The 13,657-nt window shown below is 37.3% G+C and overlaps 1 protein-coding gene and 1 long non-coding RNA gene across 3 annotated transcripts in view; one reads left to right on the top strand and one right to left on the bottom strand.

Annotated features, from left to right (window-relative positions):
• The window catches only part of RNLS (renalase, FAD dependent amine oxidase), a 279,164-nt gene that overhangs the window by 18,684 nt on the left and 246,823 nt on the right, over nucleotides 1-13,657 (bottom strand). For both annotated transcript variants that reach the window (XM_019938958.3, XM_019939047.3), the window contains exon 6: nucleotides 8,314-8,489. In XM_019938958.3, coding sequence (XP_019794517.1) covers nucleotides 8,314-8,489 — 176 coding nt within the window. The remainder of the gene's footprint in view (nucleotides 1-8,313; nucleotides 8,490-13,657) is intronic.
• LOC117308482 (uncharacterized) overlaps nucleotides 1-13,657 on the top strand; it is a 431,073-nt gene that overhangs the window by 207,893 nt on the left and 209,523 nt on the right. The gene's annotated exons all lie outside the window — the stretch shown is intronic.

The raw sequence follows: 13,657 nt of genomic DNA, 5'->3' as shown, positions 1-13,657 counted from the left end.
AGAAGTTTTATAGTTTAAGGTATTATATTTAGGTCTATGATCCATTTTTAGTTAATTTTTGTATACAGTGTGAAACTTGGACTTTTGAATGTAAAAGTAACATATTCAGCTTCTATTTTGCTGCTCACTCACTGCGTCATGTTAGGCACACCAGTCAATTTGAACCTTAGTTTCCTCATTTAAACAAAGATGCTTCCTGATCTGTCAGAATTGTTGTGAGGATCAAATGAAAACAAGTATAAAAGTACTTTCTAAAATCAGAGTATAAACGTTAATTATTATTTCTAACTGACAGCAGCCAACAGAATGATGGTAGAAGAATGTGTCATAATTGGAGGAAAGCCAGATCTCAATTACCATCAGTAGAGTGAGTGTTTAAAAACACTAGATTTTAAATAGACCTGTGTTTGAATTACATATTTGCCACGTCCTAGTGGAAGAACCTCACACAAGGCACTGAGCTCTCAACTCCCCAACTTTCTGACCTATGCAATGGGGAAGAAGTATAAACCTTCACAGGGTAGAGATGAAGCGAGTTACATACAGAGCCTAGTGAGCTACACAGAGTAGGGGATTAATAAATGGCATTTTTGAGAGAGAGAGAGAGAGAGAGAGAGGGAATGATTATGCATATACACTGTCTAATAAAATGATGATGTAGATTGTCATGGTTTATATGAATGCTATAACAGATGATGGCAAGATCAAGATGAAAAACAAGAATGTATCTTGCACTCTCCTGCCTCTGGGAAAGTGTACACAATGTTAGAACATCATTCCAACATCATTCCCTTTGCCCCTCTGACTTAATCTTGTAGGATTTAGCTCAAATAACATGTTCGTTTAGGAAGCTATTTATTACCACTTTCTCCTCAAATCCGCTCTGTGTGCACACAGTCCATTGTGTATCCCTTTCTTAAAACAAACTGTACCATATCATGATTACCTGCTTATTGGTCAGCCTTATTGATTATATGGGAAGGTCCTTGAATGAAGGGAGCTGTCTTTGAGTCTTTAGAATCCAGTATAATGTCTGGCACATAGTAGGAACTCAATAAATGTATGCTAAATGAAAAGATGAATATATATTATTAATTTCTAATGTTGGTATAAATAGCATTTGTTAACTGAACTTTTTAGTTCAGCTTGTTAGTTTTAGAGCATAATACTGATGTCTACTCTAAACAGACCAAGTGGACTTCCCTTTATGGGAAAGGGCCTATTTCTTTTAGGTTGTCCACACCCATATAATAACATCCATCATCCAGTTTTCAGTAGTAATACTGGGCACAGATGAATATATTTTTGCATTTATACAGGAAAAATGACACAGACTCCTTTTTAAAGTTTTCTGTAAAGTAATGCTATTCAAAATAGCTTTTTTGAAAAAGTGTGATGCTGACTACGTGGCAGGGTAAGTTCCTGTCATGAGTACTTGAAAAAAAATGATTTAATTAAATTCATATGTGTTAAAGCGTTGACTAGCTCATATAATATGGAATTTTATGAAAAGGGGAAATATCTGCCCATAAACTTCAATTAAACTGTGACTGAACATCCCTAATTCAATGATCAGAATTTCTCAGCTGATGATCTCATGCATATGTAGTTACCTCAGAATAAAGTGAAGCAACTGGCTAGTTCTGTGCCAGTGAGAAAGAGGTGAGAGATTACTCAAAGGAATGCTCAGGACTGACACCTGTTAGATTTCCTGCTCTTGGTAGATTGGGTCATGCCATAGTCCATAGATCCCAAAGGGCCTGTTTTGGCTCTCCATATTACCATAAACTTACAGCACATAGGCAAGAATGCTCTTGTGGCCATAATTTCATGCCAGGAAATTTTGACCCATGTCATAAATTGTGTTAAATTACCATACAAGACAGTTTCGGAATGAATGGCAAGAAGCTGAGAATCTATAAGCTGAAAAAAACTGACAAGAGTTCCTTGTCCCTGTGTCTACAGGGATACACCACTTTTATCTCATCTTGTCTGATGTTAACAGTCCCTATGGTATGACTTAGTGTCACAGCCCCTGGCATTGAGTCAGTCCTTCTGAAATATCCTTGTCCAGAACTATTTGTGTATGTGAAACAAAGAAAAGACAGAGACTCTGAAAAGAGAAGAGAGTAAGAAAAAATAAAAAAGTAGGACAGCATGTGGGCATGAAGAGAGGTACCAGAAAAGAGAGCAGGAGACACACAGAGCTCATCTACTAAGAAATAACCATGGAATCACTCCTCTCCTCCTCCTCTTGCTACCCCTGTTTAATAATATTAATTGAGAATTTGCTTCGTGCTAGTTTTGTAGTAACTTGCTTTGTGCTAGTTTTTCTACTGTGTTCTCTCCTTTTATTCTGACCACAACCCTATGAGGGAGGTTCAGTTGTACCATTTACAGATGGGGCCCTGAGGCTTAGAGTTACAGTCTAGCTTGCTCAAAGGCACAGGGAGAGCTGAGGTTTGACTGTCTGTCTGACTCCAAAGTCCAAGATCATAATCACACCACGTTATCAAAAATCCAGGAATTACAAGACACAAATATGGGAGAAAAGTCTTAGTGGCAGAATGACCAAAAGAGCATGATTTTATCCTAGAAATAAATTACAAAACAAAACATCTAATGTATTTAACTGATAAACACAACTGATTATTGTCTTTCAGAGCACTTATCCTAGAAGGCCTTATGGTTAAATCTGTGATGCACTGGCGAATGTCTTTTAGGGGTAGCAGCTTTTAGAATCAGCTTACTAGACACATTAAAACAGATTAAATACAAAGAGCTATATTTCTTTAGTTCTATAAAAACATTTAAGAAAATTGTCAAGATGGGTCATCCGTTTATTAAAAAGATTTAAGTCCAAATGACTTCGGTTGTTTCTAAAACATTAAATTCAAGCTCAGCTTTCAAAGACATGATTCAACTGATTACATGCTGAGGAATAAGTGTCTGGCTCTGAAAGAGATGCCTGATCTTGTTAAAATAAGGGTGTGGCTTATTAGGGTGACTGACTATGTTGAAGGGGGCAATCATTTGGATTCATAATTTTGGTATATTCATACAATCAGTCAGTCCCTGCTTTTCAGTTTCAACCTGCCTAAGAGAAGAAAATGAGGATAAAATAGAAAATACATAAGAAAGAAAAGGAAAAAAATGGCAATATCAATTACCACCTGATCTTCCAATGCTGAAATCAGACACAGCTACCGGCCAGAAATTAATCTCATGAGGGAATAATGTAAGTATGTGGGTGACCTCAGGCTTTTCTGTGTACACATCCCCCTGCAGACACCAAACACAAACCTCTAAAGAAAATTCTGGCCTTAAGCTGTTGCACATTTCCTCTTTTCTCTTTTCTTCCTTCTGACTCCTGGGCAGTACTATGTCAACCAAGGTAATCAACTGGGGAAGACCTGAGGAAGCCAAAATGGGGAATGTGCATTGAAAAGGATTTACTTATCTAAGGGGGGGAAAAAAGAGATAGAGTCAAAAATGAGGAATGTGAATGGGAGGCTGAAGAGAGGAAAGAAAAAAAGAGATAAGCCTGCATCGCTGATTATCAGGGAAAACTCTGTGGAAAACTAGAGTTGAGGGTGCAGAAAGATTTGAGGGAGCTTCTAGAAGCGGGATATATAAGGAATGAGAAGAGAAACTTCAAAAAGTACTGCTAAGGATGATGAATTTTGGATATTCTTTAAAGTTCTATAAAAGATACTAGTAAAGATGAGAATTACTTTACGTTCCTTTTGGTTGTTGAATTTTGTCTCTTAGACTACAACACAAGACTGGGCTAATGAGGGGTTCTTGGTTTGTTTGGGTTATAGGAGTATAACATTTACAGCAGGTGTCCTTAATGCTGGATTCATGGGAGGACTTTTAGGTTGCTTATATTGATAAATTTTCATAATTAGATGCAATTTTGTGTTTATGTGTACATGTATATTTTGAAAGGATGAGCATCTTCATATTCATAGCTTTGATCAGATTCTTAAAGAGTTCATCATCCTTCTCCTTAAAGAATATAAAAGGACTGCCATTGAGGAGAGAGAAAGTACAGTCTCAGGGCAAAAGACCAAGTGAAAAGAACGTAACTGTAGAAGATAACTAATTTCTAACTTTACAGCAGAAGCTTAATAGTCTAATCCAAATCCATTTATTTTTGCCAAAGATACCAAGGTATTCATTTACCACCTGACTCTCCTCCCCCCATCAAACTCCTCTCTTGATCTCCTTGGTATTTGAAATAGATTCAGTGATTTTTTAAAAATAAAGTAATCCATGAATGTGCTAAGTGAGAGAAAAAGCCACTGAAATTTTCAGGAACTACAGAAAGATGGGGGAAAATCAGCATTAAACTCGCAAGCAAATCATACATTTATTATAGTTTGGGAAAGGCATCATGATAGACTTGAAACAAAGGAAGGCATAGCGAATAATAATGGTGAGAGTATTAGGGTTATCAAACTGATTAAGTGTCCCCTGTCAATGTACATGGAAAGGTGTTATCAGTTATTACTCTTCTGCTGAATGGATTACTATATCATACTTGTTACAGAAATCTTAATTCAATGCATCACAGCCTAGGCATCAAGTTATATTAACTGGATAAACATTTAAATAATGGAAGGCAAATATCTGCAAAAGGGAGGAACTGAGAATCATGAAAAAAATGTTTGTTATGTTTGTTTGAACCACCTACTCAAGTGTTTTATTCAAACCCCAAATGGGAGGCACAGAGCAGCTCCCAAGTCTTTCAAACACGCCTTCTTTCTTGATCTGCCTCTTTCCTTAAAAGCAGCACCCACAAAAAAGCAGCGTTATCCTACTCAAGACAAAAAATTTGACTTAGTGTCTTAGGAGAAGGCTTTCAGCAAAGATTAGTCTCTAGGATTCCATGGGCAGAGTATTAGACATGTCCTAGGCATTCGTTAAATGCTTATGGAATAAACGACTAACCAAATGAATAAATGAACAACCGTGTTTCACCCCCCTGCTGCCACTGTGGATATATGACATTAGAGGCAGCAGAAGGCACAAAGAGCATCATCAGGGAAACAGAAAACTGCCCCCCCACAAAGTACTCCCTTACCTCTTTCAGAGAGCAGCCGGTTCCTAAAGTGGCTGCTCTGAAAGCTTGAAAGGGCTGGTGCTCTCCCCAGAGGTTTTATGAGAGGAGTGGGAGATACTGCCTCATAAAGGAATCTACCAAAGAATTCTGGGGGAAAGAAGGGTGTGCGACGCAGAAATAAGGCTCCCCCCACCAAGATGTCTACATCCTAACCCCTAGAACTTGTAAGTGTTAAATCTCAAGAAAGAGTTAAGGATACAGCTGGAATTAATGTTGCCAGTCACTGGACCCTGAGATGAGGAGAGTGTCCTAGATTATGCAGGTGGGTCCCATGTAATCACAAGGGTCCTTTAAGGAAGACTGAGGCAGGAGAAAAGGTCAGAGTGATGCAATATGAGAAGGACTTGACCTGCTGTTGCTGACTTTAAAGATGGAGGAAGGAGTCTCAAGCCAAAGATTGGGGGCAGCTTCTAGAAGATGTAAATGGCCAGAAAATGGATTCTCTCTTAGAGCCTACAGAAAGAAACACAGCCCTGCCGACACTTTGATTTTAGCTGAGACCCTCATTGAGGGTCTCACTGAGACCTATCTTGAACCTCTGACCTCCAGAACTGTACGATAATAAATTTGTGTTGTTTTAAGCTTCCAAACTTGCAGTAATTTGTTACAGCAGCCATTCAAAACAGAGGGTCAGTGAAGAGGAGGGAAGGACCTGAGAGGCAGGTAGACTAGTTTTATCATTACTAGCCATGGGACCTTAGGGAATTTATTTCATGTTCTTGAGGCTTTGTTTTTTCTCATCGCTGTAGTGGGTTAAAAATAGCAACCTCATAAGGCTACTTTTGATGTTAAATGAGATCACATCTTTGAATCGCCCAGCTCCAGGCCTGTTGCACTATGCAATGTGGGTGTTCACCATTGTGATCTCTCTTCCTTTTTTTCTTCCCTACCCTCCACGGTCACTGAGTGCCAGGATGCAGGGTAGGCGATACAAAAGAAGAGAAAAATAAAATGCATGGAGATGGGGAGTCCAGCCTGAGAGGCCTGGGATAGGGAATCCATACCACCCACTGCTTCCTGAGGCAGGGACCCCAGTCCTGTAGTCTATCTAGGATTTTATAAAATGAGGGTTTGAAGGGCTGTATCACTTGTTTGTCAGTGAGAAAGAAGGGAGGGAAGCGGGTGGAGAGGGAAGAACAGGAGAAGGTATGGGTGAAGCAGGACAGAGGAAGGAGGAAAAGGAATGAAGGGTGAGACCCAGGCTGGAAGAAATAAAGGGCAGGATTCTCCTGCAAGGGGAATCAGAGATGAGGGAAACTTCAAAATCAGTTGGCTGTTCTTTCTTTTTTGTCCCTCTTTCTACACCATTCTTCTCTTCAGTTTAAGCACTATATTAGACCATATTTATACACAAACATTCATGAATTCATTTCAGGTAGAGCTTGTGTCCTGGGATGGCAACGGAAAAGGGTGAATTGACATTTATGTTAAATTTCAAGGGTTAAGATGAACCTTTTAAAAACATTGGAGAAGCGTTCTCTTAGGAATAATAACTGAACACTAACTAGCTAAATGTTATTAAGTCTCTGGACCTGCCACTAATTAGCCTTTCTCCTAAGGTGATATGGGAGATCTCTCTCTCTCACTCTCTCTATTGAACAATGTAGGTAAGATCTCTGCTATAATGACGTTATGTTCTGTAGAATGTTGGTCAAGGTACTATGAATAGTGGAAAATACAAACCTCTAAATTTGAATGACATCTTATTCCCTTTCAGGCTTTGCAGCCAATGTAGATTTCATGACTTTAAATGTACTGGGATAATTTCAAGGGAGAACATCCAAATTGTAATAAAAATCATTGTTAGAGTTTGGATGTACTTTGTGTTCAAAGATTTTTTTAATTAAATTTTGTGATATTGCACAACTTTGACTAAGTCATTTTGTGGGCAAGTCAAATCTATTTCTACTAACACATTAAATTTTAGGAAATAAGTAGATTTTAACCCATCTTTTCAGTTTATTAAATTATTTTGAGGAAGTCACAAGAAGAAACTCAGAAACTATCATTTCTTCTAAAAGAATGTATATAAATTGCGAAGTGACTTGCTGTGTAATATATCTACCTTCAAATTATATCAACAAGATTATTTCTTTGTATTCTTTTTCAGGCCAATTTAAGATTAAGTTAAATATCACTTAAAGACATTAGCTATTGAGATTTTAAAAATTGTTTTAAAAGGAAAAAGTAAAGTCTTTTAAAGTGACCATGATGTGTTTAAGTAAATATTTTCCCAGAAGGTTCAGTGTATAATTTAACTTGAGAAGATATGGGTAAACACATAGACCTGCTGCAATATTTTAGGAAGTAATTTACCATTTCCTCTGATTTTGGAAAGTCCTTTAAAATAAACAAAATCTGCTGCAATTTCTCACAACCACTTTTTCTAAAGGCTTCACAGCTTTGGTAATCAATAGTGCTGGTAAGTCAGGTAATCAATGTGCTCAGAAATCTTAGGAAAAAATAGACAAGTCACTGCGTCTTTTCTCCTTCTGTCCTTTGCTCCATTGTCCCCAGATGACTTCACAACTGAGTTTACAGATCAAAAGACTTTTTCTATGAATACTCACAAACTTCTGCTGGAGTATGCAGAGATTTTCAAAAGAGTCAACATTGACTTAGTGTAAAGAGATTTTAAGTTTGAACTAGGAGAGCGATCAGCAGGTTTATCTAACCCTTAAAAAACAGCTCAACTAGCTGTTGCAGGTATTCATCTTTCTCCCCCAAACAGCTCTACTGGCAGCAGTCAAAACCAAAGTGGGAACTTAATAAAAATGAAAATTGTGGTAGCAAAATACACTTACAAGGTTAATTCGACATATTGCAAAAATTTGGGAGGTTATAGTGGTTTCTATATAACCACAGTACTGATTTAGAAAAACCCCAGAGAAACAGCTGCATTTTGATATATAACGTGCCTTGCCTGCATAGGAAACCCCAGATCTTCAGGGTATATAAGTCTTGAGATGCTAGAATTTGAACATAACATCGGGGAAAATTATATGTATCTCTTATTGAGAAATAACGGGATAATAAAACCTGCATGTAAACTTCTTTATTAGGCAAACACATATTTGCTCCCAAGATCATGTTAATTTCTTTTACTAGCGAGTGTCAAAGGATGAGAAAAAGTAAAGTCAGGTCTGATTGAGAAAACTGCACGTACTACTGGATTCTCTGATTACCTGTGAATGTCTCCATTTCTGGCATTTGGTAGCAACTGGCTGAGGCAAACCAGGCAAAATATTTTCCAGCTGCTGGAAGATTAACTCCTGCACATCTTCAGTGCTGTGTTCCAAGTATGTAACTCCAAATGAGACAGTGGTGTGAATCACAAGGGAAGGCCCGATTTCCGATGACTCTAGTGTAAGAGGAACATAAAGATACACCTTAAAGTGGGTAACATGTTAGTGTCTCTCAGCATTTCAATCCGGATTTAAGAGTTGATCACAATAATCAGACAATAAATGAAGGGAAAACAGATTCTAATCTTTGAAGCATAAAATTAGGCTACTTCTGAAATTCAGAATCAGGCTTCACTGATGTGGAGGACAGATTCAAGATGCGTTTTAGAGAACACACTTTCAGGTCTTGTTAAAGAACCTGAAGGAAGGTAAAATGACCTAATATGTACTGCCTTGGGTATAATTAAATTTATTGGTATGTTTATCTCTCTCAACCACTAAATCATAAGCTTATCAGGGCAGGAATCATTTCTTTTTTTTTTTTATGTTAGGGGTAGGAGTTTATTAATTAATTAATTAATTTTTGTTGTGTTGGGTCTTCATTTCTGTGCGAGGGCTTTCTCTAGTTGTGGCAAGCGGGGGCCACTCTTCATCGCGGTGCGCTGGCCTCTCACTATCGCGGCCTCTCTTGATGCGGAGCACAGGCTCCAGATGCGCAGGCTCAGTAGTTGTGGCTCACGGGCCTAGTTGCTCCGCGGCATGTGGGATCCTCCCAGACTGGGGCTCGAACCCATGTTCCCTGCATTAGCAGGCAGATTCTCAACCACTGCGCCACCAGGGAAGCCCAGGAACCATTTCTTATACATAGCCTATATTCGCTTTAAATTCTGAGAACGAAGTAGATGTTCATCTTCTTAATTTTATGTTAAATGGATTGCAAAAATATCTTGTTGAAATTATATAAATGCCAGAATAAAATACCTAAAAAAACACCTTTCTCAAAACAAGCTTGACCTCATAATGTTCTTCATCTTTTAAGCAGCATTAAAAAAAAAAGTCTGCTTCATTCATAACATGGAGATACTTTCCTTTTTTGTTTGCCATTGAATTTTTTTGGCTATATTTTCACAATGAAAAATAACAAGTGCTTCATATCTTTCACTCTTTAGTAGAATATAGAAAATTGAATAAAGTTTGACATTGAAAGCAAAGTGACTGAGGCATTAGAGAATACAACCTTGGAAGGAATGTTAACCAAGATTTCCTGTTATTATTTTTTGTTTAAATCATGCAGAAGAGAAAAGTTGAGGGAAAACAAAATAGATATGAAACGCATGAAATTATAATATGAAAGTTGGTGCTCCCCCCTGCTGAAAGAAGAAAATACTAAAATCTATAAGCTACTGACAGGGGTTGGGAAGACTGATACTGAAAATTCTTTAAATTGGGATTATGAAGTTCTTTTCGGGGTTGTTATAAAAGGCAACAACCTCTTTGAGGTAGGTTTGTACATCTTTACACAGAAAAAGTAATTTTACACAGAACAAGCCACTTACTTGCTCTGTGTCCACTCAACCTCTTTACTTTGTGTGTATGTATGTAGAATGAGAATAAGTTAGCATCTACCACACGGTTCTGTGGTCTGGATTAAACGACATGATGTGTGTGAAGTGCTTAGCACAGTTTCTGGCACAGAGGAGGTGCTTAAAAAATGTAAGCCATGAGAATAAAAGCAATATATCAGATATACCCAAGGGAAAAGTTCTCCTGGTGTTGTCCAAATGATAGGTGTGAGTTAATTTTTTGTTAAAGTACTTCATTTTCCTGTTGCGCTCTGGCTTATGAATTTTACAGCAAAATACTGTAAAAGAATTTGGGTCTCTCTTCTGAGAGAAAATGCTGTGAGCACTTTAAAGTGGCGTGTTCTCAAACATTTTAATATATATGAAGTGGGAGATCTGACTTCAGAATCTGTACTGTAAATGCAATGGTAAGAAGATTGTCCAGTTTTCACCTCACAGTAGCTGGAACAACTTGAAAGGGCAAAGAGAGGACCCTCTCTTTGAACCTTCAGTGTTTAACTTGCCAGTGTCTACTTTACTGGTACCACACGGGAGTGCAAAATCTCGAATCTTTCACTGAATACCACCACTGTGAGAAACCTACTGCATACTGCCTCAGGGAGTGTTATCTATGTTGTCAGTTAATACATTCAGGGAGGCTTGTTCACAGAAAGGGGTGGCAAAAAGGTCACCCCTCTTCCATGAGGTTTCCAACCTTCCCAGAGACAGAGAAAGCTACTGGGTCAGCATTCGGAAGCAGGAGAGTTGGGGTTCTGAGTTGACTCATCTATGGCAGTCTTCAAAGGGAAACAAACTCAGCTGTGTGCGTGAGGTTGGGCTGACCCAGCCATTTGTTCTAGCGGGGAGCTCCTATAATTGCTAAGGGTAGTGATGGTGCGTTGCCAGGTTTCTCCCATTTACATTAGCCATCCACTCCAAGGAGAGCAATAAAAAAGGAAATTTAAGACCAAAAATGAAACAGTTCTTGCATAACAATGAGAGAACAACCTGGCTACTTGTTTTTATTGGAATCAGACAAAAATTTTTGAGAATTTCAATTAAAATTTGAACAGCTGCAACCTAAGACAATGAGTTTTAAGGGAAAGACCCTCAACCCCAAAATTAAAGGGTATTTTCAGAAGCTAAAGTGCAAAAATACAAATAGCCAACTGGAGTTTAAACGTGACCAAGGCTTGGAACTAGAGCACTATATAAAAAGCCACAAATATGTTAATAGGATTCAGAGCGTAAACTCAGTGTAATCATTATTCCTTGGTTCCTGAGAACGTAATGATGTTATCTTTCTTTTTCTTTTCTTCATTCAGTTTAACAAGCATAGCACTTTGCTTTTGGCATTTTAAATGTAAAGTTCATAGTAAGTTGACAACTATTTCTGTATGTTGGGAGATCAATGGCTTCAGTCAGAAGATAAGTTATTTGAACCTTTGCATCCTTAATAGCCCAGTGGTCTTGGACAACTTAATCTCTTAGGCTCCACTGTCTTCCATCAATTAGAGGGGTGTAATACTACTTACCTTATAAGGCTGTCACGGGATTAAATGGGTTTGGAGATTAAATGGGTTTGGATACATAAAAGCCTTCTTCAAATATAAAGTGCTATACAAACATAAGGCACCCCTAGATAATATTTTTGTTTTGACCTCTGTGCTGTGGTAAGAACAGCTTTAGAAAGGGATGACAGAGTTGACTTCTCTGAAAGTATTAAGACTGATTCTTATATTAACACCCCAGGAAGAGTGGCAGACTACTCCTGGGTAGAGGCACAGCAGCTTTTTTTATTATGGTAAAATATATATAATATAAAATGTACCTTTTAAACCTATTTTAAGCGTACAGTTCTCTGGCATTAAGTACATTCACATTGTTCTGCAACCATCACCACCATCCATCACTAGAACTTTTAAAATCTTCCCAAATTGAAACTCTATAGGCATTAGAAAGTAATCCCTCACTCCCCACTTGCCCCAGCTCCTGTCAACCACCATTCTATTTCTGTCCCTATTAATTTGACCACTCTAGGTACCTCATATAAGTGGAATCATACAATATTTGTCCTTTTGTAATGGGCTTATTTCACTTCTCTCCAAGGTTCATCCATGTTGTAACAGGGGTCAGAGTTTCCTTCTTTTTTAAGGCCACATAATATTGCATTGTGTGTATATACCACATTTTGTCAATGCATTCACCTTTTGGATATTGTGAGTAATGCTGCTATGAACATGGGTGTACCATTATCTGTTCAAGTCTCTGCTTTCACTTCTTTCGGGTATATACTCAGAAGTGAGATTGCTGGATCATACAGTAATTCTATGTTTAAATTGTTGATCAATCACCGTATCATTTCCCGCAGCAGTTGCATCATTTTTTCATTCCTACCAGCAATGTATAAAGGTGCTAATTTCTCCACACCCTTGCCAACACTTGGTATTTTATTTTTTTAAATAGCTATCCTAATGGGTATGAAATGGGCACTGCATTCTTTTTTTTTAGTCTACAGTTTTGGGTGGGGGTCAAGAAGTCAACTCAATTTGATTGCAGGTAATTCTTTCATATCTCGATGCTTATATTGTTTTCTTTTTGCCTTTGGTGTTCTGCAGTTTTACTTGAATATTTTGAGGTTTTAAGTTTTTGTTTACTTTCTTTAACTTCATTGTGTTTTCTGAACCTGAAGACTCATTTTTGTCATTAATTTTGGAAATTGTTCAGCCATTAGTTCTCTCCATTCTCCCTGTCTGGTAGATACAGTACTCTTCTTAGAAATATGATAGATATTCTCATTCTATCTTCATGTGTCTTGATCTTTTTATAATGTTTTCCCTCTCTATGCTAGATTCCATGTAATTTCTTCTGATTTATCTTTTGGTTCACCATTCTCCCTATATAGGTGTTTATTCTGATGTTTAATTTGTCCTTTTAATTTCAAATTTATTTTGTTTTTCATTTTAAAAAATTCTGTTTTTCAAATCTGCGTGATCAGTTTTGATAGCTTCTTTCTCCCTAGTCACATTGTCAGTACTCTCTTTTATTTCTTTAAACACAATCAATATACTATATTATCTTTAGTTATTTAAAAATCTGCAATCTTTAGGAGTTTGAGTGTTTTTGTAGACCTATAAATACACACCAATCTATTAACATTCTTCTATTAATATTAATAGATATATATTAATAAGTACATTTTTTCATATTAATAGGTGCAATCAATCGTTGTTGCTCATGATGGTGTGTTTCCTTGTGTCTTACATGATTTTTTTTTTTTGTCTATTGTGAGCCATGTTCCTATGGTGAGCCTAAAGTTCCTAGGAACTTTGTCTCAGAAATTCTTTGAGGCCTGAGTTTAAAGGTTATTCCTTTGGAGAGTTACTTTCATTTCTGCCAGATACCTTGGAGGTAATACTGCATATGACTACTTTAACTGGATTTTTAGAACATACTAGAAGAATGAATTCTGGCACCAAATCTGCCTGAAGGTGGATATGTGGTTTGGCATTTCAGGGGAGACATTTTATTTCTTTTTTGTTTTTTTCCACACCACTTAAAGATAGGCAAGCATCCCCACTGTCTCCCTCTGCCAGATAGGATATAGCAGATACGGATAAGTTCTTCAAAGCCAAAGAAGAGTACGTGTCCATGTGAATAAAGTTTTAAATCTAAAAGAAACAGGCTAATTTTTCTTGGAAAAAAAAGTTACCAAAATTAACTCAATATAAAAGAAATCAGTATAAACTAAAATACATAAAAGAAATTGAAAACACAGTCAA

Source organism: Tursiops truncatus, chromosome 16 (genome assembly GCF_011762595.2).
Source record: "Tursiops truncatus isolate mTurTru1 chromosome 16, mTurTru1.mat.Y, whole genome shotgun sequence".
Classification (NCBI taxonomy): Eukaryota; Metazoa; Chordata; class Mammalia; order Artiodactyla; family Delphinidae; genus Tursiops; species Tursiops truncatus.
Note: the sequence above shows the minus strand (reverse complement) of the source record. Positions and strands in the feature narration are given on the sequence as shown.